This window comes from Blennius ocellaris (assembly GCF_963422515.1).
Source record: "Blennius ocellaris genome assembly, chromosome: 2".
In the NCBI taxonomy this organism is placed as follows: domain Eukaryota; kingdom Metazoa; phylum Chordata; class Actinopteri; order Blenniiformes; family Blenniidae; genus Blennius; species Blennius ocellaris.
The window spans coordinates 32,978,223-32,990,722 of record NC_137651.1 but is presented as its reverse complement, the minus strand read 5'-3'; the positions used below and the strand labels follow the sequence as shown (position 1 = coordinate 32,990,722).

Below are 12,500 nucleotides of genomic sequence, written 5' to 3'. Positions count from 1 at the left end.
GGAGGAATAGAGGGAAGGAGAGGAGGAAGGAGAGGAGGAATAGAGGGAAGGAGAGGAGGAATAGAGGGAAGGAGAGGAGGAATAGAGGGAAGGAGAGGAGGAATAGAGGGAAGGAGAGGAGGAAGGAGAGGAGGAATAGAGGGAAGGAGAGGAGGAATAGAGGGAAGGAGAGGAGGAAGGAGAGGAGGAATAGAGGGAAGGAGAGGAGGAAGGAGAGGAGGAATAGAGGGAAGGAGAGGAGGAATAGAGGGAAGGAGAGGAGGAATAGAGGGAAGGAGAGGAGGAATAGAGGGAAGGAGAGGAGGAAGGAGAGGAGGAATAGAGGGAAGGAGAGGAGGAATAGAGGGAAGGAGAGGAGGAATAGAGGGAAGGAGAGGAGGAATAGAGGGAAGGAGAGGAGGAATAGAGGGAAGGAGAGGAGGAAGGAGAGGAGGAATAGAGGGAAGGAGAGGAGGAAGGAGAGGAGGAATAGAGGGAAGGAGAGGAGGAATAGAGGGAAGGAGAGGAGGAATAGAGGGAAGGAGAGGAGGAAGGAGAGGAGGAATAGAGGGAAGGAGAGGAGGAAGGAGAGGAGGAATAGAGGGAAGGAGAGGAGGAATAGAGGGAAGGAGAGGAGGAATAGAGGGAAGGAGAGGAGGAATAGAGGGAAGGAGAGGAGGAATAGAGGGAAGGAGAGGAGGAAGGAGAGGAGGAAGGAGAGGAGGAATAGAGGGAAGGAGAGGAGGAAGGAGAGGAGGAATAGAGGGAAGGAGAGGAGGAATAGAGGGAAGGAGAGGAGGAAGGAGAGGAGGAATAGAGGGAAGGAGAGGAGGAATAGAGGGAAGGAGAGGAGGAATAGAGGGAAGGAGAGGAGGAAGGAGAGGAGGAATAGAGGGAAGGAGAGGAGGAATAGAGGGAAGGAGAGGAGGAATAGAGGGAAGGAGAGGAGGAATAGAGGGAAGGAGAGGAGGAAGGAGAGGAGGAATAGAGGGAAGGAGAGGAGGAAGGAGAGGAGGAATAGAGGGAAGGAGAGGAGGAATAGAGGGAAGGAGAGGAATAGAGGGAAGGAGAGGAGGAAGGAGAGGAGGAATAGAGGGAAGGAGAGGAGGAAGGAGAGGAGGAATAGAGGGAAGGAGAGGAGGAATAGAGGGAAGGAGAGGAATAGAGGGAAGGAGAGGATGAATAGAGGGAAGGAGAGGAGGAAGGAGAGGAGGAATAGAGGGAAGGAGAGGAGGAAGGAGAGGAGGAATAGAGGGAAGGAGAGGAGGAAGGAGAGGAGGAATAGAGGGAAGGAGAGGATGAATAGAGGGAAGGAGAGGAGGAAGGAGAGGAGGAATAGAGGGAAGGAGAGGATGAATAGAGGGAAGGAGAGGAGGAAGGAGAGGCCTCCAGTGTCCTCTAGAGTCCTCTTGCCACTAGAGGACACTAGAGGACACTAGAGGACACTACAGCCTCTTGTGGCCACTAGAGGACACTAGAGGACACTACAGCCTCTTGTGGCCACTAGAGGACACTTGTTGATAGAACTTGTTGATAGAACTTGATGGTAGAACTTGTTGATAGAACTTGATGGTAGAACTTGATGGTAGAACTTGTTGATAGAACTTGTTGATAGAACTTGTTGATAGAACTTGATGGTAGAACTTGATGGTAGAACTTGTTGATAGAACTTGTTGATAGAACTTGTTGATAGAACTTGATGGTAGAACTTGATGGTAGAACTTGTTGATAGAACTTGTTGATAGAACTTGATGGTAGAACTTGATGGTAGAACTTGTTGATAGAACTTGTTGATAGAACTTGTTGATAGAAGTTGATAGTAGAACTTGTTGATAGAACTTGTTGATAGAAGTTGTTGATAGAAGTTGTTGATAGAACTTGTTGATAGAACTTGTTGATAGAAGTTGTTGATAGAACTTGTTGATAGAAGTTGTTGATAGAACTTGTTGATAGAACTTGTTGATAGAAGTTGTTGATAGAACTTGATAGTAGAACTTGTTGATAGAACTTGTTGATAGTATAGAAACTAAAAGCAGCAGTCAGAGAACCATGTTTTGTCATCAAACAGGTTGAGAAGTAGGAACCACTACTGTTCTAACCCGCGGGGCTTCAGAGCTTTTTACATTTATTTATTTATTCATTTATTCTATTTTTGTCACATGAATCATGAACTCAAGTCGTAAAGGAGATTTCTGCTCCGTCACTTTCAGTACATTGGACTGACGGCCGTCCTGAGGGCAACGTGTGTGTGTGTGCACGTGTGTGGTGTGTGTGTGTGTGTGTGTGTGTGCACGTGTGTGTGTGTGTGTGTGTGTGCACGTGTGTGTGTGCGTGCGTGCGTGCATGCGTGTGTGAGAGACTCACTTTGGCTTCAGTCTTGACTTGAAGACGACAGAAGCGTAACGTTTAAACATCTTTTCCATGATTTGCGTTGCAGTTAAAACTTATTTTAATCTTTAATTAAAGCTTGAATTTTCTTTTTTGGTATAAATCACCGCCCCTGGTTCGTCTCCACCACCTCCTCCACCTGCACCACCTCCACCACCATCACCTCCTCCACCACCTCCACCACCACCTCCACCACCATCACCTCCTCCACCACCTCCTCCACCACCTCCACCACCATCACCTCCTCCACCACCTCCACCACCATCACCTCCTCCACCACCATCACCACCATCACCACCTCCACCTCCTGCACCACCTCCACCACCTGGGCTGGTCTGTGAGAGGACAATCACCCCCCCCCACACCCCGCCCTCCGACCCCCCCGACAGGAAGTGAGGTCAAAGTGTCTCATACTCGTTTAAACAGACGTCCGATTTTGCTTTCTTCTTTTTTCTGCAAGAACGTTTCAGAGGAACGTCAGTTGTTATCCGGCAACGTGTGTGTGTGTGTGTGTGTGTGTGTGTGCGTGTGCGTGTGCGTGTGCGTGCGTGTGTGTGTGTACCCACCTTGCTGCTAGCGTCCACGTTGAGCAGACAGACGCCACAAGCTAGCTCCTTGTTGTTGACGCCGTGTCTCAGGACGCAGGAGGAGAAGTCCAGCGAGTTCTCGTCAGGCTGCAACGCAAACACACGTCAGCTTCAGCCGCCGGCAGAGTAAACAACAACAACAACAACAACAAACAAAACGACTCATTCCCGTCCTCAGAACGTGGCGGCAGTGAAAAACAGCCTGATCACAGTTAAACGCCTCCGAGAGTCGTGGGCTTTTAACAAAGAGTCACCGCGGCTAATGTGGCTAACGTGGCTAACCACATAAAAGGGTATTAAAGGGTAATAAAGGGTGGAGGGTCTCCAGGGTAAAGGGTGGAGGTTCTCCAGGGTAAATGGTAAATAAAGGGTGGAGGTTCTCCAGGGCAAAGGGTAATAAAGGGTGGAGGTTCTCCCGGGTAAAGGGTGGAGGTTCTCCAGGGTAAAGGGTAATAAAGGGTGGAGGTTCTCCAGGGTAAAGGGTAAATAAAGGGTGGAGGTTCTCCAGGGCAAAGGGTAATAAAGGGTGGAGGTTCTCCAGGGTAAAGGGTAATAAAGGGTGGAGGTTCTCCAGGGTAAAGGGTAATAAAGGGTGGAGGTTCTCACGGTGAGCTTGGCCAGCGACATGAAGCCCATCAGGTTGTTCCAAACACGGCTGACGTCCTTCAGCAGCTGCTGGAGCTTCTCAGAACAAACGGCCGTCGCTTTGATCCCCAACTCCACCCTCCTGGTGACACGGTACACCTCCACCACACCTGGGAGGGGGGGGGGGGGGGAGACGTCACACACACTCTGCCTCACCCAGCAGGTACTCCAGGCCCTGGGCAGACTGGTGTGTGTGTGTGTGTGTGTGTGTGTGTGTGTGTGTGTGTGTGTGTGTGTGTGTGTGCCTCACCCAGCAGGTACTCCAGACCCTGTGCAGACTGGATGACCTCGGTACAGACGGAGGAGCTGCTGATGCCGTTCAGGGTGTTGTTGGCGTGGGTGACGACCTTCAGTGTAGAGACAGGAAGTCAGTGGTGCGTCACGCAAACACGTCCCCCTCAGACGCACACAGACTCGTCATTCAGAAACCTTTCATTAGGATTTCACACGTGAGGAAGATTTTGCCTCTTATTCAGCAACGAAACATGAAAATGAGTCGTTTTAGTTTTTCTTTCCGTAAACACAAACAAACTAACATTTCTATGTGTTACATAACATGTGAATGTGTATGGCGCCCCCTGCTGGGAGGCAGTGGAACACGAAGAAACACACAAACCTCCAGAGCACTTTCCAGACACCGCTGCCACTCGTAGGCGTAGCGCTCGCTCTCCTGCAACGACACGGCACCTCCGGGTTATTTGATCAGGATCAGCAGGATTCAGAATGATCAGGATTATCAGAATTATAAATTATCAGATTAATCAGGATTATCAGAATATATATGGTTGTATGGTAATATGGTTAATATGGTGGTGAATGTGGCTGTGAATGTGGTTAATATGGTGGTTAATATGGTGGTTATGGTGGTTAATATGGTGGTTAATATGGTGGTTAATATGGTGGTTAATATGGTGGTTAATATGGTGGTCGTCAATATGGTGGTTATGGTGGTTATGGTGGTTATGGTGGTCAATATGGTTAATATGGTGGTTAATATGGTGGTTAATATGGTGGTTATGGTGGTGGTCAATATGGTTAATATGGTGGTCAATATGGTGGTTAATATGGTGGTTATGGTGGTGGTCAATATGGTTAATATGGTGGTCAATATGGTGGTTATGGTGGTCAATATGGTGGTTATGGTGGTCAATATGGTGGTCAATATGGTGGTCAATATGGTGGTTAATATGGTGGTTATGGTGGTCAATATGGTGGTTAATATGGTGGTTATGGTGGTGGTCAATATGGTGGTTAATATGGTGGTCAATATGGTGGTCAATATGGTGGTTATGGTGGTCAATATGGTGGTTATGGTGGTCAATATGGTGGTTATGGTGGTCAATATGGTGGTCAATATGGTGGTTAATATGGTGGTCAATATGGTGGTTAATATGGTGGTTATGGTGGTCAATATGGTGGTTAATATGGTGGTTATGGTGGTGGTTAATATGGTGGTTATGGTGGTTAATGTGGTTAATATGGTGGTTAATATGGTGGTTAATATGGTGGTTAATATGGTGGTCAATATGGTGGTCAATATGGTCAATATGGTGGTTAATATGGTGGTTAATATGGTGGTTAATATGGTGGTCAATATGGTGGTCAATATGGTTAATATGGTGGTTATGGTGGTCAATATGGTCAATATGGTGGTCAATATGGTTAATATGGTGGTTATGGTGGTTAATATGGTGGTTATGGTGGTCAATATGGTTAATATGGTGTTATGGTGGTCAATATGGTCAATATGGTGGTCAATATGGTGGTTATGGTGGTGGTCAATATGGTTAATATGGTGGTTATGGTGGTCAATATGGTGGTTATGGTGGTCAATATGGTGGTTATGGTGGTCAATATGGTGGTTAATATGGTGGTCAATATGGTGGTTATGGTGGTCAATATGGTTAATATGGTGGTTAATATGGTGTTATGGTGGTCAATATGGTCAATATGGTGGTTATGGTGGTGGTCAATATGGTTAATATGGTGGTTATGGTGGTCAATATGGTGGTTATGGTGGTCAATATGGTGGTCAATATGGTGGTCAATATGGTGGTTATGGTGGTCAATATGGTGGTTATGGTGGTCAATATGGTGGTTAATATGGTGGTTAATATGGTGGTTAATATGGTGGTCAATATGGTGGTCAATATGGTGGTTAATATGGTGGTTAATATGGTGGTTAATATGGTGGTTAATATGGTGGTCAATATGGTGGTCAATATGGTGGTTAATATGGTGGTTATGGTGATCAATATGGTGGTTAATATGGTGGTTATGGTGGTTAATATGGTGGTTAATATGGTGGTTATGGTGGTGGTCAATATGGTGGTTATGGTGGTCAATATGGTGGTTAATATGGTGGTTAATATGGTGGTCAATATGGTGGTTAATATAGTGGTTAATATGGTGGTTATGGTGGTGGTCAATATGGTGGTTATGGTGGTGGTCAATATGGTGGTTATGGTGGTCAATATGGTTAATATGGTGGTTAATATGGTGGTTAATATGGTGGTTATGGTGGTCAATATGGTTAATATGGTGGTTAATATGGTGGTTAATATGGTGGTCAATATGGTGGTCAATATGGTCAATATGGTGGTTAATATGGTGGTTAATATGGTGGTCAATATGGTTAATATGGTGGTTAATATGGTGGTTATGGTGGTCAATATGGTGGTTAATATGGTGGTTATGGTGGTCAATATGGTTAATATGGTGGTTAATATGGTGGTTATGGTGGTCAATATGGTGGTTAATATGGTGGTTATGGTGGTCAATATGGTTAATATGGTGGTTAATATGGTGGTCAATATGGTGGTCAATATGGTCAATATGGTGGTTAATATGGTGGTTAATATGGTGGTCAATATGGTTAATATGGTGGTTAATATGGTGGTTATGGTGGTTAATATGGTGGTTATGGTGGTCAATATGGTTAATATGGTGGTTAATATGGTGGTCAATATGGTGGTGAATGTGGTGAAAGCCAGCTGGAGCTTGCGGGGGCGGGGCCTGCTCACCTCCACCTCCCCCGTCAGGTCCTTGTACTTGTCCCTGATGACGGGCAGGGCGGGCTTCTCGCTCAGGGTGTTGGCCCGGTCCCTGAAGGCCTGCTCCGGCGCCGGGGACGGCGGCGAGCGGCCCAGCTCCTTCTCCCCCAGGCTGTGGCTCCGCTTGTGGGACCCTGGAAGAGGACGAGGACCTGAACCCGGCGTCGCCATAGCAACGCTCCTTTATTAGGATTCCCACCCAGACGAGCGGCGGCGAGAGTCAATACTTCCTCTGTGACCAACATGGTCGCTCAGCGAGAGCAGGGCTGGCGTGTGGCGGGGTTATTCATGGAGAACCACGACGGACAAATCCTGGAAGAGCCGCCCAGCAAACACCACTGCTTGTTCCACGTGTGTGTGTGTGTGTGTGTGGTTGGGATGGGGTTGTAAGATTTAAAACGAGGGGCTCATCTGCAGGAAATGAGGCGATTCTGATGGATTTGGACTGAAGGACCTGCTGAGGTTCTGCTTGTTCTCTATAGGTGTTGGTGATCGACGGTGCCGACGCGAGTCTCGTCTGCCGGTTGAGAAGCGAAGGAAAAGTGTGGAGAGGCCGTCTGAACAACCTCCGTGACGCTTTGTCTAACCGCCCCTGCTGCCGGCGTCACGGTCAAAACCCGGTTCCTCCCCTCTTGACCACGTCTACAAACGTCTGTCGTGGCTAAAAGGCTCTGACGCGACTCCACCGATACCTTTTCTGGAAATTAATTCTAGAAGCATCGTGAGAATCGACTGTAAAAACAGAAGAGAAAAGCAGAATAACCCAAAAGCCGAGGCGTCACCGAATCGGCCGGTTCAACTCACCTTGAACCGACAGGTCAAAGGTCGCCAGCTCGTTCTTGATCATCTCCTCGCTGGACTTCACCTTGGCCTGCGCGCTGGCTTTCAGGAAGTCGGACTTGCCAAACTTGGGCTTGTCGCCCTGGAAGGCGCCGAAGTCGTCCGTGGCTCCGCCCTGGTTCCCCTCCGAGGCCTCGCCGGCGCCGGTGGTGGCGGGCGAGTCCGACTTCTCCGACTTCTCCGACACCATACTCGCAAAGTCTCCAAAGTCGTCCCCGTCGCCGCCGAAGTTGGCGAAGGCTTCGAACTTGTCGTTCCCGCCGCTGCCGGAGGGCGGCTCTTTGCCCGGCGGCAGCGGCGGTGGCGACGGCGCTCCGGGCCTCCGGGCCTCGCCAGGCAGACCCTCCTCCCGCTCCGACCAGTCGTAGGCGGCCAGGCCGCCGAGCGCCGACGTCCCGAAGGGGTCGAATTTCATGTCGTCGCCTTCTGCAATGGAAACACAGACAATAGCAGAGGTTCCTGTCGGGGGAGGGGCAGGGGGTGGGGGCGGGGGCGGGGGCGTGTCCTTTTCCCTCACGCCTGTTTAAGCCTTGAGAAAAATGATATTTTTGAGAACTTTCCAGGCTGATTTTCTCACCTTCCTCCAGAACGCCTCTCGGACTCTCATATTAGTTTAAAAATGTAATAACTGCTCAATATTGACAAAAAGTTGTTTTTTTTCAACTTCTATCTAAACACTGTTAATGTTATTTATAGTCTTCTCTTCCGTGATCCAGTCATCACTACAAAATAATGCAGATTCTCATTCACATTTAAATCCTTGTTAAATCTTTGTCATTATTATTCCATTTTATTTATGTGAGAAGTTTTGTGCCGTTGTTCCTCACGGGGCTCCAATGAGCCTGATGACAAAAACTAATAGGAGAATCTGAGAGGAGTTCTGGAGGAAGGTGAGAAAATCAGCCAAAAATATCATTTTCTCAAGGCTTAAACAGGCATGAGGGAAAAGGAAATGAGTATTTTCTCATTCTGTCTGTTTTTGTTTTTGTTTTTTCCTTCAAATTGAAGCGATTCAAGTTCAAGTCCAAACCATGAAATGTGATTTATTAAAGTTAATGCATTCGGAGAGGAAAAATATATGATGTCGTATCGTTTTGGGCTCGACGTCTCGGTACATTATCAACCAGTTATTTGCATTTCTGGTTTTATTACATTAGATTTTACGACAATTCGAGTCGCGGTTACATTTTGGGCTGAAGGTACAATATATAGAATGTTTTTCATTCTGCTAAATGCAGCGTCTTCAGTCCAGTCATGTAGAAAATGTCAGGGAGATCAGTAAAACACACCAGAGGCTGGAACTCCGGCTCATTTTCCAAGTAAAGAACCAAAACAAGCAGCTAAATCTCAGCACTGGACGTGTTCGGAGCAGATTTGCTCATTTCAGCCTGGGAAACGACACTTTGTAGGTTTTATTAGCCGAGCTGCGGCCAAAAAGCCATTTAAGGGTGGTTTTCCCCAATCTCGTGAGAATCCACACTTTGTTTACCGCCGGCGCGCTAAATCGGGAGGCCGTGACCTGTCAATCATCTGTCAACCTGTACGGAGCCAACGGAACCCTTCTGGGACGACAAACCTGAAATAACGTGTTAGTAGGTTCTATTAGGTACAAGGTTCTCTCGTGTGTTTTACTCACCAAGCAGGTAAATATACTGCATGAATACTGTCCAATTACCCAACAGGTCAATTCCCGACGCGTTTCTAGAAATGTAATGAGATTATCTGGTCGCCCATGTTTAACGGAGCTTTATGAGGTTTATCATGGAGGCTGTATTTGTGTTTACAGTCAAACTACAAGGTATAAAGTAGACTGAGGCTGCGTCTCAATTCTCCCCCTCAGCCCTACCCCTTGTTAACGAGAGTCTGAGGGGTGTCCCACTTCGCTACTTTACTTACTAGCTTTTCCAGATGCACACTTTAAACAGAGGGGTAGGAGGACATGACGCCGAAGGACTCGCACTTCACATCTACAAGTTCTATAAACCTGTTGTGTTTTATACTAGTAAGATTCACATCTATACACTTCTAAAGTTCTATAAACCTGTTGTGTTTTATACTAGTAAGATTCACATCTATACACTTCTAAAGTTCTATAAACCTGTTGTGTTTTATACTAGTAAGATTCACATCTATACACTTCTAAAGTTCTATAAACCTGTTGTGTTTTATACTAGTAAGATTCACATCTATACACTTCTAAAGTTCTATAAACCTGTTGTGTTTTATACTGGTAAGAACGGCAGTAGCGCCGCCGTATGGAGCTTCCGTGTGTCTTTGTTTGGTAGAGACTGTTTATAACATTATTATTACACTGTAGAGTTCCAAAGTCTTCTAATATGGTGTTTTGAAAACCGGGACCAGAGCAAACCAGGAAGCTCCTCCACCTTCACATGGTGGAGGAGGAGATATTTCCTCCTCCACCTTCACATGGTGGAGGAGGAAATATTTCTGAAGTCCAAACACAGAAACTGAATAATCCACGTCTCCGTCTATTTCTTCCCCTGGATGTGAAACAAGCAGCCGAGCTGCTGCAACACGGGGAATTCTGGACGGCAGGACGACGCTCCTGATGGACAATCTACTGACGTCTGAGGCTCAGCGCTGCTGATGTAACGGCCACGTATTATGATGTCATAACTGTGAGACAGAGTGAGAGGGGCGGGGCTGAGCAGAGGGAGGGGGCGGGGCTGAGCAGAGGGAGAGGGGGAGGGGCTGAGCAGAGGGAGAGGGCGGGGCTGAGCAGAGGGAGAGGGGGAGGGGCTGAGCAGAGGGAGGGGGCGGGGCTGAGCAGAGGGAGAGGGGGAGGGGCTGAGCAGAGGGAGAGGGGCAGGGCTAAGCAGAGGGAGGGGGCGGGGCTGAGCAGAGGGAGAGGGGGAGGGGCTGAGCAGAGGGAGAGGGCGGGGCTGAGCAGAGGGAGAGGGGGAGGGGCTGAGCAGAGGGAGAGGGGCAGGGCTAAGCAGAGGGAGGGGGCGGGGCTGAGCAGAGGGAGAGGGGGAGGGGCTGAGCAGAGGGAGAGGGCGGGGCTGAGCAGAGGGAGAGGGGGAGGGGCTGAGCAGAGGGAGAGGGGAGGGGCTGAGCAGAGGGAGAGGGGAGGGGCTGAGCAGAGTGGGCGGGGCTGAGCAGAGGGAGAGGGGAGGGGCTGAGCAGAGGGGCGGGGCTGAGCAGAGGGAGAGGGGTGTACCAAATCTAACAGCTGAAACTTTTATCCCTTTACCTTTGCCCACGTTTTGGAGGTGGAGGGCTAAGGGGTAAGCGTCGGGCTAAGGGGTAGGCGGAGGGCTAAGGGGTAGGGGGAGGGCTAAGGGGTAGGGGGAGGGCTAACATTGGCCCTAAACGTCACTGAGATCTTCAAAAGCACTAAATGCTGAGAAAAAACAAAACAAAAGAAGAAACCCATGACTCACCAAGAACTCTTTTCTTGACAGTGTGGAGGATTCGTCAACAATAGTGTTGTAATTAAGATAAAGCCTCAGAAAATGAAGCACAGATGGAGAGTTGGACCCCCCCCCCCCCCCCCCCCCGGTGTTATTTAACCCGCCGCTGCAGACGAACGTTGGCAGACAGTAAATACCTGATATTGAAGTCATTCATCCTCCTTCTCACACCTTCAGCTTTAGAAATGATCTAGTTTTGTGTTTTGCTTTGATGTGTTTTGATGTGTGAGGTGAGCCTCTCCCTCTGTCCTCGCTGACAATAATCACACCTTCACAATAAAAGTAAACCTGAAGGATTCCGTCTCTCGGGCGCGTCCGACCCTGAACGGCATCAATAAAAGACCTCCCTGCCGTGAACGCTTCTGCTCCGCCTCTTATTTTGTTGCTTTGATCACTTCCTCCATGACGCTGGAGCGGCGGCAGCTTCGTACACGTTGGTCAGCGGCGCTGCCGGCTCACTAGAGCCCCGGTTACACCACAAAAAGTGCGGGGAGAGACCGGTGTGGTCGTCACGGTTCGCGTTTCCACCGCAGGAATGCGGAAACAAGCGCTCCAAAGGCGGTCTCTTTTCTGCTCCCCTTCCGTCGGGGTACCAGGACCACGGAACGGGTCTGAGTTTGAGGAGCCGCCTGCTGATTGGTCAGTGATTTACGACACGCCCTCAATATGTTAATATGTCGGCTGGATGAAGCCTCTGTCAGTGTGCTCAGCTTTGCTCTGGTTGGTTTGTTTTTTTTTCCCTTTTCTTTTCTTTGCTGCTCAACTTTCGTGTTGTCGTGGGGCTCGGGACTTTGCGTCGCGTTGGAGCTTTCGGTTTGCAGCATAGCGTCGGGTGCGCCGCGGTGGTGCGCGGCTCCGGGACACGGGAGCCTTTAGCTTTCTGCTCAAACGCAGCAGCAGCCACTGTGGTTTATGTTCAAACGCGAGGCACAGAGCGCGATCCGTGGAGCGCGATCCGTGGAGCGCGATCAGGAGCGCGATCAGTAGCGCGATCCGTGGAGCGCGATCAGGAGCGCGATCCGTGGAGCGCGATCAGTAGCGCGATCAGGAGCGCGATCCGTGGAGCGCGATCCGTGGAGCGCGATCCGTGGAGCGCGATCAGGAGCGCGATCCGTGGAGCGCGATCAGTAGCGCGATCAGGAGCGCGATCCGTGGAGCGCGATCAGTAGCGCGATCAGGAGCGCGATCCGTGGAGCGCGATCAGTAGCGCGATCAGGAGCGCGATCCGTGGAGCGCGATCCGTGGAGCGCGATCAGTAGCGCGATCAGGAGCGCGATCCGTGGAGCGCGATCAGTAGCGCGATCAGGAGCGCGATCCGTGGAGCGCGATCCGTGGAGCGCGATCAGGAGCGCGATCCGTGGAGCGCGATCAGTAGTGCGATCAGGAGCGCGATCAGGAGCGCGATCCGTGGAGCGCGATCAGTAGCGCGATCAGGAGCGCGATCCGTGGAGCGCGATCCGTGGAGCGCGATCAGGAGCGCGATCCGTGGAGCGCGATCAGGAGCGCGATCCGTGGAGCGCGATCAGGAGCGCGATCCGTGGAGCGCGATCAGGAGCGCGATCAGGAGCGCGATC

At 49.6% G+C, this 12,500-nt stretch overlaps 1 protein-coding gene across 1 annotated transcript in view; it reads right to left on the bottom strand.

The window, feature by feature from the left end:
* synrg (synergin, gamma) overlaps window positions 1-12,500 on the bottom strand; it is a 48,281-nt gene that overhangs the window by 3,117 nt on the left and 32,664 nt on the right. The window contains 6 exon segments of the mRNA XM_080514596.1: window positions 2,934-3,041; window positions 3,561-3,709; window positions 3,850-3,946; window positions 4,216-4,269; window positions 6,623-6,786; window positions 7,457-7,918. Of these exon segments, the coding sequence (XP_080370722.1) occupies window positions 2,934-3,041; window positions 3,561-3,709; window positions 3,850-3,946; window positions 4,216-4,269; window positions 6,623-6,786; window positions 7,457-7,918 (1,034 nt within the window).